This window comes from Toxotes jaculatrix, chromosome 1 (genome assembly GCF_017976425.1).
Source record: "Toxotes jaculatrix isolate fToxJac2 chromosome 1, fToxJac2.pri, whole genome shotgun sequence".
Lineage (NCBI taxonomy): Eukaryota > Metazoa > Chordata > Actinopteri > Toxotidae > Toxotes > Toxotes jaculatrix.
In genome coordinates this window covers 7,098,722-7,125,009 of record NC_054394.1, presented here as the reverse complement: position 1 = coordinate 7,125,009, position 26,288 = coordinate 7,098,722, and the positions used below count along the sequence as shown (strand labels likewise).

The 26,288-nt window shown below is 40.3% G+C and overlaps 1 protein-coding gene across 1 annotated transcript; it reads right to left on the bottom strand.

Annotated features, from left to right (window-relative positions):
- Positions 1 to 426: 426 nt before the first annotated feature.
- On the bottom strand, positions 427 to 11,672 carry sv2ba (synaptic vesicle glycoprotein 2Ba). Its single transcript, XM_041035888.1, has 12 exons — positions 11,195 to 11,672; positions 7,523 to 7,703; positions 5,130 to 5,281; positions 4,385 to 4,518; positions 3,724 to 3,813; positions 2,759 to 2,872; positions 2,536 to 2,624; positions 2,035 to 2,199; positions 1,811 to 1,944; positions 1,340 to 1,540; positions 1,062 to 1,221; positions 427 to 610 (listed from the first exon to the last, which is right to left on the bottom strand). Exons 1-12 carry the CDS (start codon positions 11,670 to 11,672, stop codon positions 427 to 429), a joined length of 2,082 nt encoding a protein of 693 aa, XP_040891822.1.
- Positions 11,673 to 26,288: the final 14,616 nt, after the last annotated feature.

Below are 26,288 nucleotides of genomic sequence, written 5' to 3'. Positions count from 1 at the left end.
CAACATGGTAACATGAACTACATCACCTTTCAAGTACAGACACATTTTCATCTCATAGTAATCTTTCTTGTACACAAACCTCAAACAAAACAAATGTGGCTACACTGTGTGAGTGTGCATAGAGGGGTGGGCAGTACATGATAAAAAGGAAATGACAAACACTAGTTTCATATGGTGTGTCAGAAAAGCTGGGCAGCCTGAGGAGCTTACAGAGGGAACAGAAAGCAACCACAGGTCCATGTAGGCAACCAAACAGGTTTTCAACATTATTATTCATATGACCATGACAGACTCAGAAACACAGCTAGCACAGCATGGCCTTTCTTTCTTGTCTTTCCATTTCCGTTTAAGCTGATACTTTTCCACAAAGCTTTCCCCATAAGCTATACTGTGTTTGGGGCCTGGAGGCTGCAGAAGTTTGGCCTTTCAAGACAGGATTTTCTCCCGGGTTTCGGGCAGCTTGAGAGCCACCAGACCTCCACAGACGAGGGCGGCGAAGGCCAGGAAGATGGGGATGATCTTAGTGATGCCAATGAAGGCTGCAAAGATGAAGCTGGCAATGATGGCTGCAAACTTACAGATCCCGTTCAGGATACCAAATGCTGTCCCTCTGTGGAGACAGAGGAAAGATTAGATGTATAATGTTATGTAATGGTCATCCGTTAAATAACCTGCTAAGATGAAACTCAAATTTTTTTTGCTCCAAACAGCAACTGTCTTGTCCTATGTTAGCAACTATAACTAGTGATGGAAGGTCTATCAAGGTTTGGATTTCTCCACATCCCATGCATGTCCAGCTCATTAATGTACTGTCTACAGTAATAACGCTGACGTAACGTCACTTTCTGAGCCAAGCAGCATATCATTAGCACATTACATTAATTGATGAGGTTACAGGTTACATTAGAAAAAGAGCCTTTCAGTTCTGGGACTGTGAAGTATTTCCCTCATGGGAGCCAGGTCTGGATGCTAATATATTAAGTGTAGCGTTAGCAGCTCTGTCCCAGTTGGGGAAACTGATACTCCAGCAAGGTAACACAGGGAATTGAGTTAGACTGTACCTTTTAGAGGATGGATAGAGTTCCACAGAAATGACCTCTAGCCCATTCCAGGCGGCCACGCTGACAGCATAGAAGAGACACTGCCAACATATTACTGCTCCTTGACTGAAGCTTAACAGCAGGAGGAAAGTACAGGCAGATGATGCCAGCATAGATCCACCTAGATAGATAGACAGATGATGGATTACTGAAACAGATACAGCAAACACTTCAGAAAAACCCGATCTGCCCTAGGTTTACTGCATTTATTGTGTATTGCCACTTTGTGCTGATCTCACCTATAATTCTGATCCGTCCTATCTTGTCCATGAATAATGCTGAGATGATGTTGCCAGGCAACACAGCCAAACTGCCCAAGAAGCTGACCATGTAGATGACAATGTCGTTCTCCTCCTGGAAGTTCAGATGGCATCCTTTCTTTGGGTGGAGGAAAGTGGTGTTCTCCATTCGACAGTCTTTGAACTTTTCCTGCCAGAGGTCTGGAGAGAACCAATGGATGTAGGCGATGGTTACAGATTATTGTTTTTTATTTCACATTAGACTGTACAGAGTTTTTCTCCTCTCAGTGCTGGAGGATAAACACACTGCAAAGTGTTGCTTTGACTAAGGTGACTGTTTTAGAGCAGTGTGTTAATAGTATTTTATACAACTAATGAGCTGAGTTTTTCGAGCTCTGGGCCTTAATGTGCCTGCAGTGTAAAAGTACCATAAACATTTTACAATCATTCATCACTAATTCTACGAGGTACCTGTGTTGTAGAAGACAGTGTTTTTGATGGTGCAGTTCTCAAAGAAGGTGTTGGTTGACTTGATATCCTCAAAGTAGCAGTTCTCAAACAGAGAATCCTCGAACTTCACAGACTTGATCTCAATGTTTGCAAACCTAAATGAAAAGAAGGATGTGACATTAAGCAGTGGTGAAAACAAACTGTGAATTGTCACATAATAGAGGGGCAGCGTTGAGGGGACCTACTTGTCATGGATGTACTCTCCCTCACGGTGGATCTGGTTGACCAGAGAGAAGTTGAAGTGGAACCGTTCAACCCGTTCCCGGTGGAACACTCGGACCTTAGACTCGTATTCCTCATACTGCATGTACTTGATCATATCAGGGAACCATACTCCCAGTCCGTGATAGCTGTAACACACAGGAACAAGAGACAGGCTTATTATAGAGAAATACAAACACATAAAACCAAAAATAGCCTGCATATAGCAACTCAACACTACTGGGGTAAGTTATGCAATGTTTTTTTTTTCTTTTTTGTGATTTGGTGGAACTGACCCTTAGTTTTACCAGTGAGATTATGTCTATCTTCAGTTAGCTCTCCTTGCTGTAAATCTCCACTGTTCGTAATTTGAAAATTGCTGATTTGAATATGAATTTCAACTGATGGGAGGATAAGTGTATTCCACTAGGTTCTTAAGGCTCAGATCCTAGCATGGATTTCCATATTAAACAGCATATTTTTACCTGAAGGCCAAGCAGAACCAGACAATAACCAGGAAGAGGCCTTGCAGTCTGAGCTCTGGAGCTGATAATGACATGATGTTAGCCATCACCTGAAAGATGGGCAGACAGAAACATGTCATTTCTGCAAGAAGACAAAGGAGTAGAAACTTGATAATTAGTGTTAAGAAACACAAAGTTCCTATTCTGTTCTAATTGTACTTCAGCGTGGGAGTGTTTTGGAGACCTGTTGCAGCATGGTCATGTGTCGGACGGTCCAGCGCTGGAAGGCGGTCCCAGTTTCACTCTGGATCTCTATGAACTCGTCCTCCTGAGTCTGTGGGGTCTTAATGTTGGTCACCTTCAGAAAGAGACACAGGTGTGAACATATAGTTAATACTGTCTTCTTCATTACTGTTAATTATTTCTACACACTGAGTGCATTACTTTTTTTTTTTTTAAATAACCAATAAATTGCTTCTATGCTTTAAAGATGACTGTCAACAGAAATTCAGAACATACTGATTCTTTTCAAGAATTTAAACAGGGTAAACGTGTTATATATTAGAAAGGAAAATGCAGACTATGAAGATCCATTTACCTTTTTCTTATTTGCCACCATTCCAAATTACAATCTGTCATCATTAGGAGATCTGTGTAACAGCTGCACCAATATTTAAACATGTGGAGCTTTTGTGTTCATACTGTCTGTACTGTACTGTACTGTACTGTGTTTGTTAGTTATGTACTATGGGCACAGTACATTACACAATGCAGTACATTAGTGTTTGAAATGCTACTGGATAACTTCACATTTGAAAACTCAATAACATAAATAGCTAGCTTTTTCATGTCCCACTTATTTTTTTGTGACATTTGTCACAGCAGGAACAGCACAGATGTAATGAATAACACCAATGATGGCTACATTCAAAGTACCCCAATAAGCTGCGACAGTGAGGCAGCATGCACAGTAACAGCCATCATTAGTGTTATTAATTACACTTACAAAATGCTGCCCTTACAAAAAAGGTCTATTGTGGATACTCATTTCCTGTTATGGCTTACACTTAATCATTGTTACTGTGACTAGAGACACCCGTGCATTTCCTGCTATAATAAGGCAGGTCTGTGTTGTCCATCACAACCACAGTCACAAACCAGGCTGTGTATGCTGCCATTATTAAGTATTCCTTAAGTACAAAGACTTACAGTGAAAACTCTCTCTGGCTCCCCCTTGGCCTTCCAGTTTGTGTCGTGAACTTGTCGTAGGATCATCCAGGCCTCATCATGTCGAGCATTCTGAAACAAAAAACAGAGAAAAGGAAAAAAATCACATACAAACTTTCCTATGAATCATGAATATCTACATAACCGGAGTGGTCTGTGAAACTTCTCAGAGTTTTTTGTGAGTTTAGTAGAAGTTATATAGTATATTATATGTAAAAACAACCATTTTAATCATAGGTTTCAGTCGGACGACTGAAACTTTCCCACATAAACTCTAGCCAGATAAGCAGCTGAGTAACAATGTTCCCATGAGGTCTGCCTCTTATCAGAGGGGGCAATGTGTGATAGTTTGGGGGTGTGTGATATGAACATGTCGGAGCAGTAACATACAAATACAATACCACATGTGGTTAAAGGTCTGACAATGTCCTGGATGAGAAACAGGGGTGGGTGGTCTTCTGGTGATGCCTTAGCAGCCCTTTGCTACCTTTGCACAGCAGTGGCATGTTGCTGTGGTGGCTGATGACTCAACGTTTTTAACCAATCACAGCCTGATGTTTAATACTGTACACTGAGATAATGGATATTAAGATACAGCACTTGTATTTACTAGCTTTGAATCTAAGAGGTTCCAGTATCTGACCTCCAGGAGGAAACGTGGGCTCTCCGGCATGAAGATGACTCCAATGAGTGCAGCCAGCGCAGGGAAGAGACACACCAGAATAAACAGTCTCCAACTGTGGATCTGGAACTCTGTCCCGATGGCAAAGCCCCAGCCTGGAAAACAGTCCAGTAAAGACCAAGTTAATTTGTCTAGAACCAGTCCAAATTACAGAATTACTGCAGTGCAACAAAAGACTAAAAGCATTTTTATTGTCAGATTTTATACAAATAAAATGTATTTTATAGACAAATTTTTGCATGATTCATTTGCATGTGAAAGACTGCATTGATTAAAAAGCTGACAGTAAACACACAGGTAACCGTGGGTGTGTTTTGGAGTCCCGTAAAATTATTTTCTAGACCAGATACTGCCAAGATGTTCAGTTAATGTGAATTATTCACATTTAACAAGTAATTGCTGAGATAACTTCTTAAGTTAAGACACATTAGCAAGCACAAACAGGAGCTAAGAAATTGATTGAACCACTTCCTGCTGTTCATGCAAACTGAAGGTAGAAGTCCTACGTCTCAGAGTGCTCCTGCACTTATTTGAATTTTAATTAAAAGTCAAATAAGCATTAAATCATCTCTGTCTTCTGAGTTTGTGTACAGTATATTTGAATGTCTGTGAGCCTTTGTGTGCATTTATATACTGTAGGTGTGTGTGTGTGTGTGTGTGTGTGCCTGTTTGTTAGTCAGCATGCTTGTGTGTGTGTGTGTGTTACCATAGTGAGGGATGATTCCCCAGGCAGTGAAGGAGGCGTACAGGCCTCCCAACATCCAGAACATACAGAGCCAGCTCAGATGTTCTCCACGTTTATCCATTTGCAAGAACTCGGTGAAGTAGGTGTACACTATAGGGATGGAGCCGCCAATTCTGGAGGAGGAATCACAAGACATCTGAGTCTTCAAAAAATGATTCTTTTCTTTTTATAGACATTGTCCATCATCTCCTGACGATTTTACTGGTATTCAAGCTCTTAGGTTGCTTGTAATGTTGAGATCTAGGAATTCAACAATATTGTACTTTTTTTCCTCATTTCAAGTATCTTCATTCAGATTACACAGAATTTGGTCGCGCACCACTAGTGGTATATAGCCATGCAGATGATTTTGGTTGAGTTGATCCAGACTTTCAGATATTTGTCACAGAGACTTCTCGACATAATTTCCAGTGGAGAGGCATAAAGACTTCAATGGTGCTCAAAGTATTGAAAAATGAAATGTAAAGGCTTCAGCAACAACTTGACACAGTAACACTGGAGAATCTCTCTGTGGGTGGTTTTTATTGGATCTATCTTCTCCTGAAGGTTTAGCAAATAAATAGCAAAACATAGTCTTTTCTCACTAAATGTTTACAATCACCTTTTATGTTGTGAACGTTCTCAGCTTTTTGCTAATGTACGAAAATAGCTTTAATGTCAGGGTTAATTTTGAAATGTAATAATCTAAAGCAGCAATTAAAACCTACAAGTTATTACCCAGATTCTGAAAAAAAAATCTGATATGCTGATTAATTTACCAGATAGAAAATCTAATATGAGGACAGTTTTAAAGTTATGACTCAGTACATATAATAAAATGCCTTTTGTGAATTTATTCACAACAACTTCCATTAATCTGATCTTTGGCATTTCATTTTGCAATGACAGACTAATCTCACATTTGAGATTAAAACTGATTTAAACAGACTTAAAAACAATATAACTATAAATAACCAAAACTAAAGTAACCATATACTGTCAGTTCAGCAGAGAAAAGACTATAGAAGATACACTTCAGCGTGTTTAACACCAAGACAATCACTACTTTCTTTATTTTTTATAACAATGATTAATCTTCTTTAATGGGGGTGTGGAATCTGCTGCTCCTTGTGTTTTTTGAAGCCAGCGAAATGGCCACAGTTCTTCTGCAGATGCGAGCATTAATGACTAACATGGGGCTCATTATGGCCGTGAATCAGCAACAGCTGAACGTTTTAGTTCTGTGACCTTGTATTTCTTTGGCTTAGCAAAAAGCTCAAGCATCAATATTGCAGGTCCGGGTAAGCTCAGGCTGCAGTCATTATCATAAGAAATGTGTCTTTGAAAGTTGCAGAAGTAATCTGTGCACAGCAACAGCTTCATCCTAAGGTGCTGGCGACAGCAGGAATTCAGCACTAAAACTAACACATTAAGAACAAGCAAAGATCATTGTTCTCTTGTTTTAATTAGTGTAGTGAAGAAATGCTCTGGTAAAGTAAATAAACAAACTACAAAGTACAGTTAATATGTCTTTGAGTTGGTATTAACAGAATGTGACTGTGTGGTGGTGTGACGCACACATGCAGCACATGACAGCATGTTGAGTAGATGGCAACCTGCATGTAATTATCATGTATCTATTCCACAGCAAACTGATGGATAGAACACTTTTCTGCATGTTCTCATAAGGTCGGATCCAGTGGAGCAGCATTATTTTGACTTCATAATAGCAGAGAAAGTGGCGTCAAAGTTAATCCCCCTGAGGGCCAATGAGACACAAACAATGAGCTTGTTTTTGAATAAGATAATAATTAGATTAAATGAATAACCCAGTATAGTCCACTAAAACAGAGCCAGCTTGTAATGAAGCACTAAGCAGCATGACCAGTTAATATTATGGTTCTAGGCTACAGGCTCTTGGTATTACATATCTGTAACAGTAAAACAAAAATAACCTTCCTTTGTTAGATTAAATGCCATGTAGTAATCATGAGCCTGGGATCAGTTTGACTAATTTAAAAATGACTGCAAATACAAATGTGAGCCCAAAGAAGGAAATAGACTGTAAAATGTAAATGTGCTCACTATTTAAATCATGTCCTGTCTCCCTCCACATTGTTCCTTAAGGACCATGGTTTGTTTTAATGGAAGTGCCACTTATTACTCATCTTACATCAGGTATCTTAGTTTGGAACAAATATCATATTGAATTAACTGGATGTACTTTGCCCCCCCAAAAATGTTACAGACTCACTTATTTCCACTAAAAGGATTACAGTATTCAGGGAAAAGTTCAGTCAGTATAAAAAGGCTGCTCAGTTGTCTTTTGTTCAAACAAGGACTGGAAATGAAATGTGAATGTGAAAGTGTCTCACCCGAAGCCTGAGCAGAACCTGAAGAACAGGAAGAAGCCGTAGCCCTGAGCGAAGCAGGACAGGAAGGAGAAGACCAGGTCGATAGTCAGTACGTAGATCAGACACTTCCTCCTCCCCATCTTATCACACAGACCCCCCCACACCAGCGCCCCCACCATCATGGCCACATACACCAGCAGACCTGCAAACACACACACACACACAAACTGTGACACACTTTGACCTGGTACACTTATAATCCAGTTAATACATAACCCACTCTTGAAACAGTGTAGGTTCTACAGATGTATTTGCAGACACATACATGCACAAACATCACTGAAATGAATGAATGATTGTGGTAGATCTATTATTTAAAGAAAAAACTAGGCCAAGACTCATTTTGTCCACAAGGAGGCTCCCTTTACCCTTTTATGAGCACAGATGGAAAGAGAACTGTCAGACTTCCTTCTGTAATTCAGTGTGATGCACCTGATCGGTATTGTGTGCTCTGATCAATATTTCTGGTTATTCACAGGACATTCCAAGAAAATACACCTGGACTGATAATAGCATTCCCAGAAGAGAGAGAAATAAAGGTAATAACTGTTTTGGACCATGAACAGAGAGCTTCCCTTCTTCACACTTAACTTCCATACTGTTAAAACTGCTTTCAGCGTGGTTCTGATGTTATCGGTGTTGTCTTTGCTCTTATCAGAATTTTCTTTTTCAAGATTTTGTTGTTACTTTGATTAAATGTTTTATCACTGCAAAACTCATTTTCTTCTTAATTTTACCTGCCGATTCCCACTCTGAGTCACAGTGGTCTATCCCAGCATGCAGTTGGCAGGTAGTCTAGTCTTCCGTTTCTTTTTGTTGTAAGGCAACAGCCCATAACAGTGACCAACTGTGCTGCCCATTACTGCACCAAGGAGATAATAAAGATTATGTACTTCATTTTTATGTCTCCAGGGAGAGCAATACGCTCTCCAGGTGCCAGGACTGAAACTTACAACATCAGCCATCCTCTCCACCGTGTTGTTTAAACCTTCAGACCCATACCTCCTGCCTCCTCTGTGTTTTTACTACACACAGCCCTAATTACAGTGGGACTAAGCAGCTTAACGGCACGTGGAGCCATAGTGTGCACCTTTCCTGTGGATTACTAGACTATCCAAATGCTCTGGCGCTCCACACGTCAAGCTGCACATCCTTAACTCATTCAACAAGAGGCTGCTCAGGGCACCGGGAGACAAAGAGTCAAGGCTAACATGACTGTGACAATTGCTATCCTGGACCAGCTTTTAGTGAGCTAACAGCAAACTGAGCTAACGGACAGAGCATTTAGTTCAAAGTTGGCTTGCTAATATGTGACTTGTTCAGACTGAAGAAAAAAGGGATATGGACGTCACATCAGACGTGACACTTAGTAAAAAATCTGTTTAATAATGTTGCAAACTGGGAATATTTTAAATGACATAACAAAAGCATACTAAACTAAAAACTAAAACATACTAAATCTCAAATTACAAAACTTTATGCCAATAAAGAACATCAGTCAGATGTTTCAGTCATTCACAACTGCATGAATATCACTAACTCTGAAATTAAATATCTCATGTATGCACTTATAATAATTCATTCCTACATTGTGAAGTTTTGGCACATATACCACTATCTACCACAAAGTTTTATTGGTGCAATCTGATTTAATAAATTGAAACTAGCCAGTAGTGTATTTTACATGTCATACAACAATAACCACAGTTTACTAGATAGTTTGCATGAGCAGTGAAGCGATCACTGCTCAACGAACAACAAAAAATCTTCAGAACCATGTGAAAAGCCATATTTCATCAAAAGGAAAAATACATCACAGACCTGGACATCTCCCTTGATTGACATGATGTCTGAGAGTTTCAGTGCAAAAACACTACAGAAATGAATGCTAAGCACCAAAGATATTCTGGATTAACATTTTCATAGCAGGAGGCAGGAATCATAAAACTGCTTCATAATTTATGCATGGCCTTTTTAATTGCAGTTTGGGTTTTGTTCCAGAAATGCATTAGATGCTTTGCACATTTAGCAATTTCCTTGGGATAACCAGATCAAGTCTGGGATTTAAAACCTGCTAGGACTTTCACTTCTTTGTCTCCGACATTGTGTCTGCCACTATAAGTTGCTTCTATTTTCACTCTATAGATTAAATGATAAAACCCCTTTAAAAGGTAAGTCCACCAACCACAATCCTCTGTTTAACAAAACGTTTGGCAGTCTATCTGCTGTCCAAGGCTAAGGTTAAAATTAAACATATTTCTGCTCCCGTGTACCTGGTGAACAGAGCATGAGCATGAATCAAACAGCATCATTCTGCAGATCTACTTCATATTCTAAGCCAATGATCTGTGCTCCCCTCCCGTTCTGCACAAACAGACGCTGTGATTTCATTTTCGCCAGGCCTTCCTCCTGCTACCACAGACTGTCAGAGGTCTGAAGCGTATCTGACAGCTCTGCACCGGGCGCTGCAGGCTGCCAGCCTCTCTGACTGCTGCAACATGCTCCATATTAGCCTGGGAACACACACTGAATACAATCACCACCGGGTTCCTCATCAATCTCTTGCAATGCTTCATCCCAGGAGCCTGTTGTTAAGATGAAATGAGCGATGTGCAATCTGCCACATCGTCTGGCTACACACGAGGCCTGGGAAATAAGGTGAGAGGCTTTAATTTGCAGTTTAGATGTCTGAACAGAAAGTGAGGAACAGACGTTTTCAAGGTACATTTCCCAGTAAGTTGTGTCTATGCTGCATACAAATTTCATGTTTTGTTTTTTTTTCTTTAGTGTGTTTACTTTTGTGGCATAATATTTGGGAGCGGTTTCCTCTCTTTCAGGTAACTGAAAGAGAGGAAACACTCCCCTTAAGCAGGTGCTTATTTCTCTATCTAGTATCTAACATAATTAAACATTTAACGTGGTGTGGTGGCCCTCAAGTGACCTTCCAGACACTTTTAGCACCAATTCCAAGGCTCAGTGAAGCTAATCTGGTGGCGAACAGTAGATCCATACTCTATTTGGACACACATTCTTGATAATGTTCTTTATTTTTGCATTTGCCTTGATGGATCCAAGCCTTTTTTCCTAATTTATCCCAATGGCTGGGGATATTTCTGCTTGAAGCAGTGGTCTGCAACCATTTGCCATCAAGAGCCAAACATTTCCAGGATTTGTTTCAACCAAGCACAACAGCAGATCATTTCACTGATGAGTTCCTCCTCTCTGGGTAAAGACTGGAACTCTTCGACAGATGATTGTAATTACCGAGTTTTGTAGGTTTCCAAAAGGCGTTGTATCTGTCTAGAAGAAGTATGTGTGCTAAATCAGTTTTTAGCCATGCTAGCTGCATGGCTCCAGGGATGACAATGTCGGTCTATCAGTCAGTTCAGCTTTGATCTAAACTGGAATATCTCAGCAACTGTGGGATGGGTTGAAATTTAATGATTTTCCCATCAGGCTCAGCTGTACTTCCTGCCTCAGTGCAACCCTGGAAATAATTCTACATAAACTAAATTCTTTTCAAATGATGACTATTTCATGTTGCAATGAAAAACTAGTTCTCAAGGTTTTAACTTTTCACCACATACTCCTCTCATTGGTTTTTCCACATCCCTCCCCTTTCCTGTCACTTACCCAGCAATCCTTTGTCAGCGTTGGATATGCACATGTCCTTCTCAGCACTGGGCAGGACGAAGCCCACCACAAAGCCGTCCACTCCGTCGGCCATTAGCGCCAGGCCCAGCACGAAGAACAGCATCCACTGGAAGCGCCCATGGCCGCAGTCCTCCATGATGGTCTCGTATTGCTCTGGCAGGGATTCCTCCTCCTCTTCCTGCTGGGCAGCCATACGGGCTTTCCTCCTGGCCTCCACCCGAGCTGCCCGTCGTGCCTCCTTGATCTCATCGGGGTGGGGGATGCCCTGGTACTCCCCCTCATACATCTGCTCATCATCATCTGCCCCTTCAGTGGCGTCACTAGCAGCGTCCTCTTCCTGTGGAGGATAGTCCGTCTGGTAAGGGTAGCCGTCATGACCTCCTCCATCCTGGGTGTAGATGTACTCTCCACCCTCTGTCACCTGCTGGTTCACGTTGTTCTGATAGGGGTCATCCATGGTTCCTGCTGCGTGTAAGGGGAGCAGGACTGACTTTGCCTTGTAGCCGTCGTACTCTGAAGAAGCTCAAGTCGTCAGCTATAATGGCATAATCCTCCCAAGGAGCTGTGAGTTGCTCTCAGTGTTCCAGGTGTCCAAAGGGAACTGCAGGTTTCCTGTAGTAAGAGTCTAGGTCTCAGGTTTAAGGCCTCAGCAGAGTTAAATTATCTTCTTTGATCTGGACGGTGCTGCATGCTTGTGACCTGCCAAATCAAGACACAATGATAGTTTCAAAGGGTTTCGCAACAACATATTGTAAAATCCTAAAGGCCACATCATAAGTTTTGACCCTCAGCTGAGGCCAGAGTCCCAGAAAAGCAGGAAAAATTGCCTACTATGTGTCATGTCATTGTAGGAGGGCAAGAAAGGCTTTTAATTTTATTTATACAGTTTACACTGATGGTTTCTCTCTGTTTTAGTTCCTTTTCCTACCAGTTTATCCTGTTTTATGTTAGCTATTACTACTTGTAAAGCCCTAAAAATTCTAAATAAGCCCCGGATATTGTTCTGGTCAGAAATGAAAGGTGTTATTAGGCAGAAAGGAGCAGTTCAGGACTCCCTGTCTCTCCCGTAGGCTGCTTGTCCTTCCACACAACCAGATAATCTCATCGTCTCCCTGCTCAAATGCTCTGACGCCATTTTGATCCATCACACAGCACTACTGCAACGATGACACATTCAGATCTGTCTTGATTTTTTTAGTGACCAAAGGCCAGAACCACCAATAGGAACACAATAACACAAGTTACACTGCATATTAAAAATCCTGCTGTCACATCCATTACTGATGCATTTAAACGACTTGCACAGTGATGTAAGGCACATACTCTCACCAAATCAAGCGTTTCTTAGCCTGAAGCTGCATCCTCTGTAATTTTGAGATAACAAATGATGTTGTTGTCAAAATGTTTTGTGTCAGACAACCAAGCTGCATATCTGAATGCTAAATAATGCAACTCATGAGAAACTGTTATATCACAGAGTCATGAAATTATAAGATAAACCAAACCTTGTTTTAACCTTCATGTGCCCAGTCTAGTCCAACTGTGTACTCAGTGGTCCTTTTTCAGTTTTTACTTCTCTCAGTTGCTACAGCTTTACAATCACACTGGGAGGTCTGCAGGGCAGCTGTGTTTCTCAGTGCCTTGTTCAAGGGCACACTGACAGTGCTACCTTTAAAGCTAGCCATGTAACTTTTACAGCGGAAAATACAGAATAATGCCGGAAACTAAAATGCAGTAGCTGTAACAACAGTAGCACAAGTCAGTCAACTGACATTAGCCACCATCTCATCACACCAGAACAAGGAAACCTGCAGCAGCAAAACCTCAAAGTACATAATAATTACCAGGGGTGTTTTATGTTCATAGATTAACAACTGAGGCTGATTGATTTGTAAGAGAACAATGTGTTATTTCTCCTTTAAAAGTTACAAAATCTGGCTTTAAGCACAGGAACATTTCTCTTGTTTAAGGCTGAATGTTTCTCTAAATAAAAAAAAAATAAATAAATACCCCACCAGTTGTAGTACCGGTGGGGTATATTTTTATTTTTTTATTTTTTATTTTTTTTAAACATAACATAGGTGGTTTCAGTTTTAAATTACACCTATTTGGTACAGTATCATTGCTCCAGACTGAATGTTTATATAATTGCTAATGTTTTGACTCAAGTTACATAATAAATTAGTAGATGGCATTTTGTACTAGATTTCAAAATATTTTTGTGAAACTACTTGTTACAAATATTTCCACATTCAAGAATTTAGATTTTCCTCCAAAATACTTTTTTTTTTTTGGTATTGTATCACTTGCTTGATCTAGACACAGTTGCGATCATCCAACACTAGTTGGTTTGGTTTGGTTTGGGTTGGTCTGTCCTGGTTTAGAGCCAGGATGACGAACACTGTAATTTAATCCAGATTAAGACTGGAGATTTTTTTTCATTTTGTCCTTGTTGCCTCACATTATTGTTTCATCACGAAACTCATGGAGGTGGCTGATAGCGCCTGTGGATTATGGAGTCTGGGTTGAAACATGGAAATGTACTAATTTATCCTGGCTTTGTTGCCAGGATAAATTAGAGGAATTGCAGTGCCGTGATGTGATGTGATTTATTTATTTATTTTTCATTTGTTGTTACCTTCAGTAACGTGAATAATACATGAACAGTTCAGGAGAGAAAGTGAGCGGCTGGATGCTCAGTCTGGTTGAGGGAGGTGGTGTTGCTTTCACTATCCCTCTGCTACTCCTTTACTCACACAGCTGGCACTTACATAACACACTGCCTGCACTCACTCTTTTCCCCTCTGTCTCCCCTCCTCTCCCCTCGCCTTTAACGTATTGATCTGTGTATCTGTTTATGAATGTATCACCCTGATCCCCCTTACACCTAACACACACACACTAATTCAGACGTTAAATCAGCATTTATGCCCGTGCAGAGTTTGAATAGGTCATGATCTGCCTTCCTCTGAGAGTGTCCCGATGTTGAAAAGTCAAAGAGCTGTTTTGAGTCGTGAAAATCAATGTGAGTCTGAGGTTTAACAAGAAGCAGAGAGGTCACGGCGTAATTTACAGAAAGCTATTTCAATCTCGCAAGTGACCTTTTACTGTTCAGATCATTTATTAATTCGACTGAGCCAAACTCTGTCATCTTTGTTTCATCAGTTTCTGTGGCTCGTTCTGCAGGGAGCAACACAGCCATACACTCATGTGGAGTTACATATTAATGCTGTGATAATGGAAGAATAGCTGTACACACACACACACACACACACACACTGTAGATAAGATACACCAGTAAAGCTACTCTGTGGTCAGCACTTTAAGACTTTTTCCAGCTACAGCTCTCATATTTAATTCAAGCTGCCCAGTACAACCACAGTCTCCTGCTGCTGTGCTGGCAGCTCCAAGTGCTTTGTTCAGTGTACCCTGTATAGCTGTAGGTGCTTTCAATGCCTTTTCTATCTGTACTAAACCGAGAGCCTGTGCTATATACACTATTCTGTTATACAACTTTAATACAGGTGTTTGACCTGAACCCAGCAGCTGTTTTACTTCTTCTCAGAGTTTGTATATAGAGTGATAATATCATTTTTGCTGAACAGTTTTTGGGAAAAAATAAAGACATGCCTTTGATGCCGCTCATGATGTCCTCAGCATAACTGTACAACCAGATTTCCTCAATAAACATTGCTTGTCCAGGTACAAAAATGGCTGACCACCTCCGCCAGTTTGCACCACCAGGGTTCTACCGAGCAACAGAGTGAGGGGTTTGACTCTCCTATAGGCCACAGACATTACAAAAACATATAATGTTTATTTGAGTAAAAACATCAGATTGTATCTACTACATGCATTGCATCTGTTGGTGAAATAACTCGACCATCAAAACAGTGAGTTCAGTCTAATCTCAGCTCCTCTGTGACCTCGAGAGGTTAAAGAACAATCCTGTGTCACTTCTGGGGACAACCTGTCTGCAAACCCGTCACATACATTTATTAACAACCAGTTTCTGTGCACATTACCACCACTGGGTCAGTTATGGAGCGATTCTGGTCCTTTTCAGATATGTCACTTATGATTGAATGTTTTTACCCAGCCATAAAAAAATGTTACAGTGAATAGATCCTGATAACATACACTAGAATTCCTCCTTCATGCAATGGAAGATATGAGAGTGTCCTCTTTTTACATATCAGCTTGGAGCTGAGGGATATGACAAATGGTAAAATGTGTAGCAAAATATCTAAACAAGAAAATCAGGTTTACTTAAGGTTGGCCAAACTACATTTGGCCAACCTTGGCCTGGCCTGTATCTTCTCTATGTAAGAATATGGATTTTTCTATGTAGATGATCATGTTGATAGAAAGGCACTATTGCTTTTGAATTGCTTGTTGATGTTGTTGCAACAAATAGAACTTGAAAAAATATAGCATTGCAGGTATTTTTTCAGTCTAAATGATCTCTTACTTCCTCACTAATTTGTCTCACAAAACAACAAACTAAAAGGCACAACGCAGCAAACATAAAAAGCTGTCTTACCAGAGTTGGCATTCCCTTAATATAAAATTGTCTTCTGAAACAAACATAAATTAGAAAAAAAAAAAAAAAAAGCTAAAGTCCAAGTAGCATTTTCACATGTCCAGAGCCTACATGTCAGTTTATCCTAGGGCCGTACTGCAACCAAGCCTGAGGGATTAGGATCCAACCTCACGACCCCCCCCCCATCCACACTACACCTCCCTCACCAGGGCTCATCCCCACAGGAAACTCCCCGGAAGTAACCCCCCCCCACATCTGGGACCCAATGGTACAGTCCTAAAGGCTTAAATAGCAACAGGCTCCACTGACACTGAGTACGAACTTTGTAGATACTCTACAGGATTTTTTGTGATACTATCTAAAAAGGCTCCTCCCTCAAAGAGGTCACGGGTCAATGTCAGCTGCCAGAACAGCAAGGGGTGACATTCTTTTTTTTATTTTTTATTTTTTGCTCAAAGACACTTCAGCAGGGCAGATGCTTGTTGTCATGGAGACTTACATCTGGGCCTTTAGTGGTCCGCAATCATTGGAAAGAGATCTCCAAGAGTGTGCACATTTTAGATTCCATTTAAACACTTAAACACTACACCAGGTGGTTTTAACGATCAGCGTCATCCCAGTAGTGGACTGTAATGGCATATTTGGATAATGACTGTCGGTAGTTACACCAGCCAGGATGAGCCCTTTTGTCCCATATGCAGAAGAGTACATCGCTCCAGTAGCTGTACGTCCTGTCAAAGTGTCCTTGAGTGAGACATTGACGCGCTACAGTAGCTGCTCATCCATCCTGAGCTGCTCTGGATAAGCATCAGCAAAAATGGCTAAAATATTCCTCTTCCCTTGAAGCAGGAAGGAAGGGCTGAGGGTTTTATTTCTTTGGTGGATAACTGCAGAGGTGATTATGGATGTGTCTGAATGGCACCTAATGCTGGAGATGGATAATCATAGCTCTCCTGCACCACATATCATTCCTGTGGTTTACATACAGAATATATACGGAATCTGTGGGAAAGAAGGACGGACGGCACAGAGGGAACAAGAGTTATGATATGGTAGATTGATGCCTGACTTTCCCCAAATTATGGTACATTATGTATGCATTTAATATAAAAATCTAATAAAGTATAATTTTGTACTTGTGTATTTTGAGAATTATTAATATTAATATTAATATTAATATCATCACCATCATCATTATATTAAAAAACTCAAGTTATACTTTATCGATTGACTAATTCATAAAATGTGTCATATCCAGATCCATTTAGATTTGTGACCCCATATGGGGGTCTCTACCCCCAGGTTGGGAACCACAGCTCTACAGAACCTACCTGCTCAGTATGTGAGCACATTTCATACATGTTCACAGATGCTTCATTTATACTTCTGTCATTTTACACTGATGCATGATAACGTTTCACTCTTAAACATTTACAAAAAGAATTCCATGTAGAAGACATATAGTGTGACTGGAGTACTATAATGATGCAAAAATAATATTGTGTTCTATTTATGTCAGGTGCACTTTATCATTGCTTGTTCACTACATTATATGTTGCATTGTGGGATAACATCAGTCCACTATACAGTTAGATATTACTGTATAACTGTCAGTAAATGGACAGTTTTATAAAATGGCACTCACAGTATTTTCACACTGCATACCAACTAGTGAATGATTTTGTCCCATTAAACAAATTCTTCATTCATTTCAGCAACCGGCCTGCCTGCTACCTACCCCTACCATGAGACATGGTATGGTCTGCTATGGGACATCATTATAGAGAGTAGATGTCTTGCATAGAGGCAAAGCTCTCTAATCCGAAGGCCAGATAATTCGAGTGCAAAGAGGATTAGCTCCACCCCAGCAGAGCCATTGGCTAAATTTAGCCCCCATACTCTCTGTCTTCACCAGTCTCCATTTAACCCCTCCTCCAAGCCCCGCCTATGTCTCCTTTACCCATCCATCCAGGCATGCTGTCCACCAATCACACGCTGCAGTTCATCATTACACCATCATGACATCTTTGGACCTCTCCAGCCAAATCACCCAGTATTTAGGCCCAACACTCAGGCCCTGCATCCTGTCAACATAAATGACACAGAGTCAAATCACATCACTGGGAGACCACCTTGATGTGATCAAGGTAGATGTGAGTTTTCCTGGGAGGGAAAGTTAGGGCTGATGCTGCTAAAATGTTATTCGCTCTCTGCTATCTCTGCCCTTCATCTGCAGAGCTTCGTCCTCTGGCGAACACACCGGGATTACGGTTGATGGTGCCTGCCCGCACAATCCCTGTGATGGCGAGCAAACTGCATCGCAGAGACGTCTCATGCAAACATCCAGGAAATTAATAGCTTCCAGGGGGAGGATTCTGGGAAAGAGTGATAAACCCTCTCCCTGTGTCCCTTTTGTTCCTGGTTTAACTTGAAACCACTATCTGCTATGTAGCTTTATTAGTTTCCTCCAGTGAATTTCATGATGACTCCAGGGTCATGTGAATATTTGTTTATGTTTGTCTCTGTCACTTTACATCCTCACTGGTAGCTGCTTGTTGATGATCAGGGATTTAAAGCTCATTCTACAGAGTCAGTGAAATGCACGTTATTTAAAACACAATACAGGTTGTATTGACTTTGGTTAAGGAAATTATTTACTTTTGCTTCTTTTCTTTTCTTGTCTTGTCATGAGCACTTGATAAATGTCGATGTTGTTTGCTTTCTGTTAAGATTTTTCTGAAATACTGTTTATAAGCCCCTCAGGGGTTCTGTATTACCAACTTAAGTTTCAGCTAGCTCTCCTTTTGTTAAGTGCCTCATCCTTTGTATGTGGGTGGAAAATAACTTTAAGATAACAAGGCAGAGGAGAGAAACAGCATACAAAACCCTGCTGCTACAATTACTGCGACATAGTTTTGTGCCATTTTTCCTCTGCTAACTCGGCTTTAATGGAGCCAGTGTCACATTTTTTGGGGGGATTGTTTTTTCAAAAACAGTTGTGGAGCATCCCGGTAGATCTCAGGGCTCGGGTAAGCTGTGGAACCACCCTTGAAGTTTTGTTGTGGCTCATTTTCCCTCTCCTTCTTGTCTATCTATTATTCAGTGTGCATGGGGTAAAAATCACTTACCTACGTGGTAAAAAAAAAAAAACTGTTACCCTCTCTGATGTGACTAATAGTGAAAAATGTCTCCATATGATGTTACTTTTTGGAGTAAAAGATTGATTTTCACTGTGTCCTCTGCATTGCAGAGATGGTAACGTATGAAATGTATGATTCATTAGATTAGATTTAGATTAAATTCAACTTTATTGTCATTACACATGTACAGGGACAGGGAAACGAAATTCATCTCTCCCACACTCAGTAAATTTTGTTTTATACAATATATTTAAAAATAATAGACTGACATCTTTACATAGAAATATTTAGAGATAAAATCTGAGATTATGTGTCAGGAACAATACATCAGGCCCTCCCTGTTTATTTGCCCAGCCGTGCTTCTTTGAATTATGTGTATGGAGTCACTGTGCCTTCACTCCTCCTGTTTGCTCCTAATTAAAGAAGGGAGATCTGTCGGAGGTAATCTGCTGGGTTGTGGTGAATGGAGGTGGGACGTGGAAGTGGGTGGGAGGCAGTGTGGGTCTGACCTCCCCAAATCCTTCTCGTCAGATTGGACATGCCAGCTTGGCTTAAGTCACCTGACCTGCTCTCTGGCATGCATCCAGGATTGAATGCGTGGACACACACAGCACATGCATGGATACATGTAGACTAAGACAAGAGGTTGGTAAACTCTGACCTAAAATCGGTCTTTATGAGGCAAACGGCCGGCTGTAATGACACATTTCAATCATTGTTTTACGTTAAAAATCATTTGTACGCTCAGTTCTTAGGTCTGAAAATGTTTTTTTTTTACCACTCAGCAAGATTAGTGGAACACACACACAGCTTGTGTGACAGTGATTTGTATTGTGGTGTGTTTAGACTCCACAAATCCCAGCTGATGGGATCAAATGGACTTACTGACCTGCAGCACCACAGACACTGACATCTTGTGGACATGACAGGGACTGAAATTATTCATGAGTGCTGTTAATTGCAAAAACATGACAGATTTATTTGATCAAGATTTGAAGAACTTTGAAAGGTTTCTTGCTTTCTCATTTGGTTTCTTCATCGAAATGTTTTTACATCATGTTTAAAGCCCAGTACAAATGTCTGTTTTAGCTGATTAATATAACAGTTTTTGTTAAATGCCTGGGTAATAAAAGTTTCAAGCTGTTCCATGATATTCCAATAACCAGTTAATGGTTTATGAAGCTGGTTGCATGTATTTAATAAGGAGGTGAAGTAAGTAAGAGGGTTAATCTTAAGGATAAGGATTAACATATTTAGATAGTTTTCTCATTCTCAATAAAACCCAGAAAGAGACCAAAACCAACAGTGTTATTCGACACATTATGACTTCACCACTCTGTCTGTGGCACTCAAGCGTATTGGTTCATACTGAAGGAGCAAAATGCACATATGGAGTTTAATTTAAAGGAGAAAAAAAGGCTACGCAATTTCCTAAGACAAGAACTGAGCACTGTAGTTGTGTAAATGGTGCAGTTGTTGTAGACTATTTTCAGCTGTGGATGAATACACATTTGGTGCTCTTCTTGTCCATGCTCCTTCTGTGCAACGGTGTGGTTCACTGATGTGTTTTTAATAGTTTTTGAACAACAATGGAACCTGTGGCAAAGAGGAACGAGCTATTTCTGAAAAGACTTGTTAGTTGGAACATTTTATTGTTGGTTTTGGTCTTTAATGGGGTTTGGCCATAAAGGACAAAACAGTTTCACCAGAATTATCCTTTAGGAAGAACTCACACATAGGCTGTGGCAATGTTGGATGTTACTCAATCCAACCAGCTGAATGACAGCAGCATGACTGGTATGTTGTTATCTGTGCAATTACACAGCACGGCATCAAGATAATTCTGAGGTACATTTTGATGCTCTGAGATATTTTTACAAGCTGAGATAAAAAAAAGGAGGAACATCTGGAACAATCACACATCCAGAGACAATTTCTAAATGACAGTTACAGAGAACTGGTATGAAATATCCTGAGAGTTGTTGTACCTGTAGGGTTAGTATGCAAAAAGCTCTGCTAAAACAAATGGCAGGTGGCAGTTGAATGAACTGTGTTGCCAAGAACACAGACAGCTTCAGCCCAGGGGAAGCTTTCAGATATCTTCTTGATCTTTACAATGTCAGAACATTCTATGCTGAACATGTGTCGACTTTTCCAAAATAACTGTGAACAGAAACTTTAAAGCAAAACCGTCGGGGCATCTTGAATCCTCATCATTTTTCATATACAAGTCAAATATTTACATACAAAGAGATTTTGTTTTGCTTTAACCTTGATACATTTTTTTAAGGAGATGGATTCAGTTAACACTGGATCGAATGACTGTATGTAATGTGAGAGGGCTTTGCTGACATGTTTGCCAAATGGTGATGAGCCTACAGAGAATTATCATACAACTCTGCAGTTTCCTTCAGCTAAATGGATATTTTTAACACCTTTTAGCAAACTGTTTTGGTTCTTGGCTACCTGCCAAGAATTAAATAGCAAAATGATCAAGTTAGCCACTAGTTGGTGAGCACTGTCGCATGTTTAGAAGCTACATGGCCAAATATTTCCCTCAGCAATTAGTGGAGAGAAACAAAGATAAAACAAGAGTGGGTATTGAACTTGCATTCACCAGGTGGCCAGAAAATAAACTCCAAATGAATGCTAATGTTGCTCTGTGTCTGCTAGCAGTGTGAAAAGGAAACTGTTTTCTGCCACAAAAACATTGTAAGGTGCTAATATGCAAATTTGTGTTTTCATCTTGTGCTGCCCCTAAGTCACCAAAAAACTAATTATTGCTGCTCTAAATCAAGCTGGCATGAAGAAAATAAAACTAAATAAAACATCTTCATTTTGATTCTATCCATGCTAACTGGAAACAGCAGGGTTTAGATGGTAGAAAGAAGTAATTGCACTGTATGTCTTCTGTTTGGCCTCCAAACTGTAGAAATGTCCAAGATCGTCCAAGACATATTAACAGCAAAAACACTAAATTTATTTCACAGTAATTCGTTAACTGAAAAGAAAGTGACATCTACGGCTATTTATAGATGATTTTACACTCATAAATAAACACTTATTGCACTTCAACGGTCTTACCTCAAAAGATCTAATGAAGATCATGTAATATGATCAAAAGCTCCAGAACACTTTCTGAATTGACCCTGAGGCAAGACTGTTTTATTATCCAAGGTCAAAATTAAACTTTTAAGCTCAGATTTTAAGCCAACATGGATAATAAGTCCCTAAAGTGCTCAGAATGAGAAGAAATGTGCACAGTACTGCTGAGTGTAAGACGCTTCCCACTGAATTGTGAGACAGTGTATGCAGCACTCTGGAGGCACTTCAGCCAAATTATATGCCTCTCGCTCTTTTCCTCTCTCTCCCTCCTCCTTCCTCTTGCAACTAGTGTGTTTTTTGTCTCTATCCAAGTGTTTACTCTGGCTGGGGGTTTTTCAGCGCTATCTCTTCCATCCAAGTCCTCCAACTTACAAAACCTCCTTTTATCGCTACACAAAGGCAGCTATGTACGTCTTTGTGTCTTGCTTGTTTCCCCGTCTCGCTTATGTTCTGGCAGTCTGCAGACCGCCCTGCTTCAACATTCCCCCCACGTCCCTCCACTCCTCCTCCAAACTGCAATAATGTGTCTAAGGGCAGCTCAGCATGGCAGTGAATGGGGACTCTTTTCTATACCACCTGCCATTTATCTAACCCTCGGCTGGTTACAGGTGGAGGAGAGAGACAAAGCTCTGGGCTTCCATGCTTGTGATGGGAGGAAGGCCTGGACGCCTGCTGAGCCACTGAACCACTTTCTGTGGTTCAATTTCACATACAGTGATGGAAACCATACACCTGGTGTGTAACTGTGTGCATGTGTTTGATGAGGTGCCAGATGCCAGCTTGTTTTGCAGAACGTTGAGCTTTAAAGAGTGTAATACTATATCTTTGTAGCTTTAGCTGCTGTTCCAATATGTATGTTCAATTTAGTCGACCAGTGACAGAACAGATTGTGTCCTTTTCAAAATCATCATCTTTTTTTATCTTTGTACAAACACAGAAATGATGTAATACCCACTGTTGCACAAATGTGCAGAAATTTCATTTTAGTCTAAAAATGTTCTAAGATTTATTTGATGCCCATCCATCCATCAGGCTTAAATGTAAGTCTGTAGGCTCTGCCTGCAGCAGCTGAAGACACTCCATGGCGGAATACAGGGTATTTATTGTGTCTTTCTCTTTTTGGCAACAGGCATTTATTTGGAAAAGCCAGCAGACAGTAGTGTGATTCATCAGTAATGCTTTTGTCATAGTTATGATCCATAACAGCAGATAAGCTGTGCTGAGTGTGGAGTGTCGACAGACGCAAACCCAGATTCTGAAAGGAAACTGATAGGTCAGCCTGCTCTTCCCGTGACAAGCCATCAATCTGGATTCCTAGTTGGGTCATAAAATTATCAAAATACAGTGCTTAAATTATTTTAGGATGAGCGGTCTCAGACTCCCTGTCTGCTTCATACAAAACTCCTTCTTTCCTGCCCCAGGGACCACTCTGACATTATTAACAGTGATTCCATCCGGACGTGTGGGCTCACATGCTAGCAAGGCTTGACTCAGAGCCACTGAATTTCTTTTTCTTTTTTTTTTTCACTGCCACATAATAAAAGCTCTGTTCAATTCATGTCACTCAAGGATCCAGAATATCTTCTCCAGAATCTGGAGAGGCATGATTCTGAACACATTCTTTTCTTATGCGTTTGAATATGTGATGTTTCTTTACAAGCTTTACAAGCTAATGAATTTTATTGATTTTTGAAGAAAAATAATGGAAGGTACAACTAAAGCTGGGGAATGAATGCTCCTTTTCAGCTTTGCCCTGCTTTGCACTCATACATACCCTTATTTATAGAAACCTGATAAAAAAGGGAGGTTATTCTAACACTGAATCTTTTATAAGTGTGTGTTCAACAAACCCACACAAGGTTTAGAAGAACACATTTCACACCAGAGGACAGCTGAGGAATAGAGCCGCTTGAATGCTAAACAGTGCTCATCAGAGGTAGGGAATCGTTTCTGAATATAAGGAAACCATTTCAGTCTAGCACAGATACTCTATGAGCTGTTGTGAGGTAAAACAGTACTGTGCTTGGGTCTGCTTTTCCAGTGTTTTATCTATCTGTATGATAAATAAATAAGTCACAGCACATCCACACACTTAAACTTGTGTTCCCTCTTGCAGAGATCATTGCAGGAGGCCCTTTGAACCAGCAGAGGGCAGTTCAAACCACAAGAGTTTTTTGCCCTGTGGCTAAAAGGTGAAACACTGTGTGCAGTCACGATGAGACAACAATGTAACCTCCCTATAGAGTTTTAGAGCAGCAAACACTTACCTAATACTTGCACCACTGGGTAACCCATGTATCTGTGATTCATACTTTAATGACAGTAGGTTATAGTTTCCACCTCTGACTACTTGGCCAAAAACATGGAACACTACATGATACAGTGGTGGAAAAAAGTTTTCGGACACCCCATGCATTTGTGATATATTGCATTAACAATCACTCTTAAGTTTCCAAGTGCAATTTGTTTTTGTACAGTCACAGCCACAATACTAAACCAATCCTAAAATCAGCCATTAAAAACTTAAAATTGATTAGCTCTATAAAAATACTTTTTAATTTTGAGTATTGTGGTACCGCTGACCCACTAATGAAGATCATCCTTTTTACTGAAGACAATTTTTGTTAGGATGCTTTGTGTCTATATAAAGCCAGCACATTTGAAAGTTCTTGAGTGCTGCTGGCGTTGGTCACCTCACTGTCTGTGATGGCACATTGTGCCATTTTTGAAACCCACATGCTCCCTTCTGCACATGCACTGTTCTGTCGAGGACGAAACTGGATGTTTCAGCAAGATAATGCCTATTGCCACGCATCCAGGTCAAGTAGAACTTGGCTGCAGGAGCACAATATCCAGGTCTTAGAGTGGCCAGCTCAATCCCCGGACATGAGCCCCATTGAAAATCTTTGGTGGATTATCAAAAGGTGTGTTTCAATGCGGAAACCAAAGAATTTTGAAGAATTAAAAACAGTAATTCAAGAAGAGTGGGAGAAGATTACCCCTCAACAGTGTGAAAGGCTCGTGGAGAACAACTTGTGAAATACAAAAAAGATTTTTCTGCAAATATTTCATGATAATATTTGAGATTGTGTAAAATTTTAAGAGCGTCTGAAAACTTTTTTTCCACCACTATACATTTCTATCCTGAAAAAAAGAAAGATAGAAACTCCTACAGATTCATATAATGTGCCTGTTGTGATGAGTGCCCTTTATCATACTGTATAGCATGCATACAGTACTGAATGGCAAAATTAGTGTCCTTACAAGTTCATGCATTTAAATCACTGTGCAGCGATACTAAAGCCTAACATTACTACAAGATGATTTATAGTTGGGCTTTCAGAATGGTATAAAGCAGTATCAGCTACAGTGGTGGAGAAATGTGCAAAGCTGGAGCACACTGTTCTGTGGTGAGTGGGTTTGAACAGCACATCCAGGTGATTATAGTTCAAGTTTTTAGATGATAGTTTAGTAACAACTAAAATGGAACATGTGCAATTTCCACATCTGTCTTCATTTTTAATACTGGAAACATGGTAAAATATTTGTCAACAGCAGTTGACAAGATGTTTAGTTAGATGTTTTTTTGGAATGTATTACTTTCACAATAAAAGTACACTAATGTTGAAAGATGACAGTTTTGCTGCAGTTAGTACAAGGTCTAGTTTGCTAGTGAGACTTCTGTCTGTATAAAACGGAGTCTTGCAGTTTTCATCACAAAAACCCAACAGAAAATGTCATTGCAGTTGTCGAGTATAACCATGTTGTTTATGTAGATTTGGAGCACTTTTAGTATTTTACACAGCCAGTCCAATCAAGAAGTCAGAAGAAGTGTTGAAAACGTCTTTTATAATAAATCAAACTCATTATAATTGTTCATAGACATCATTTAACCCAAACAGCCAACTGTGCATCAGTGAACCTTATTTGGATAGTCAACCCGCTAGTGGTCACTTCTTTTATTATGAAAAAGAGAAACAGGAAGTTAATGTACTTTAGCTTGCTTCGTCCTGCTACTGGCGTGCGACCACGATACTGTTTCCTTACCTAAAGAAAAACTTTCAGTTCCAGGTAATACTTAGGCCCATAAAAATATAAAACTTCACTGAAGTTATTTTATCCTGCCACACGACTTGAAACATATTTCCTCTGGTTTGGAACTGAAGCCCAGAGCAAACAGAGCTGCTGCTAGCCCTCCTGCAGACTCCTCCCACTGAGTTGTCCTGGGAAACACTAACAACTGTAAGAAAGTGCACTCGGTCCTCCTGTTTCTGATCGGGGGAGA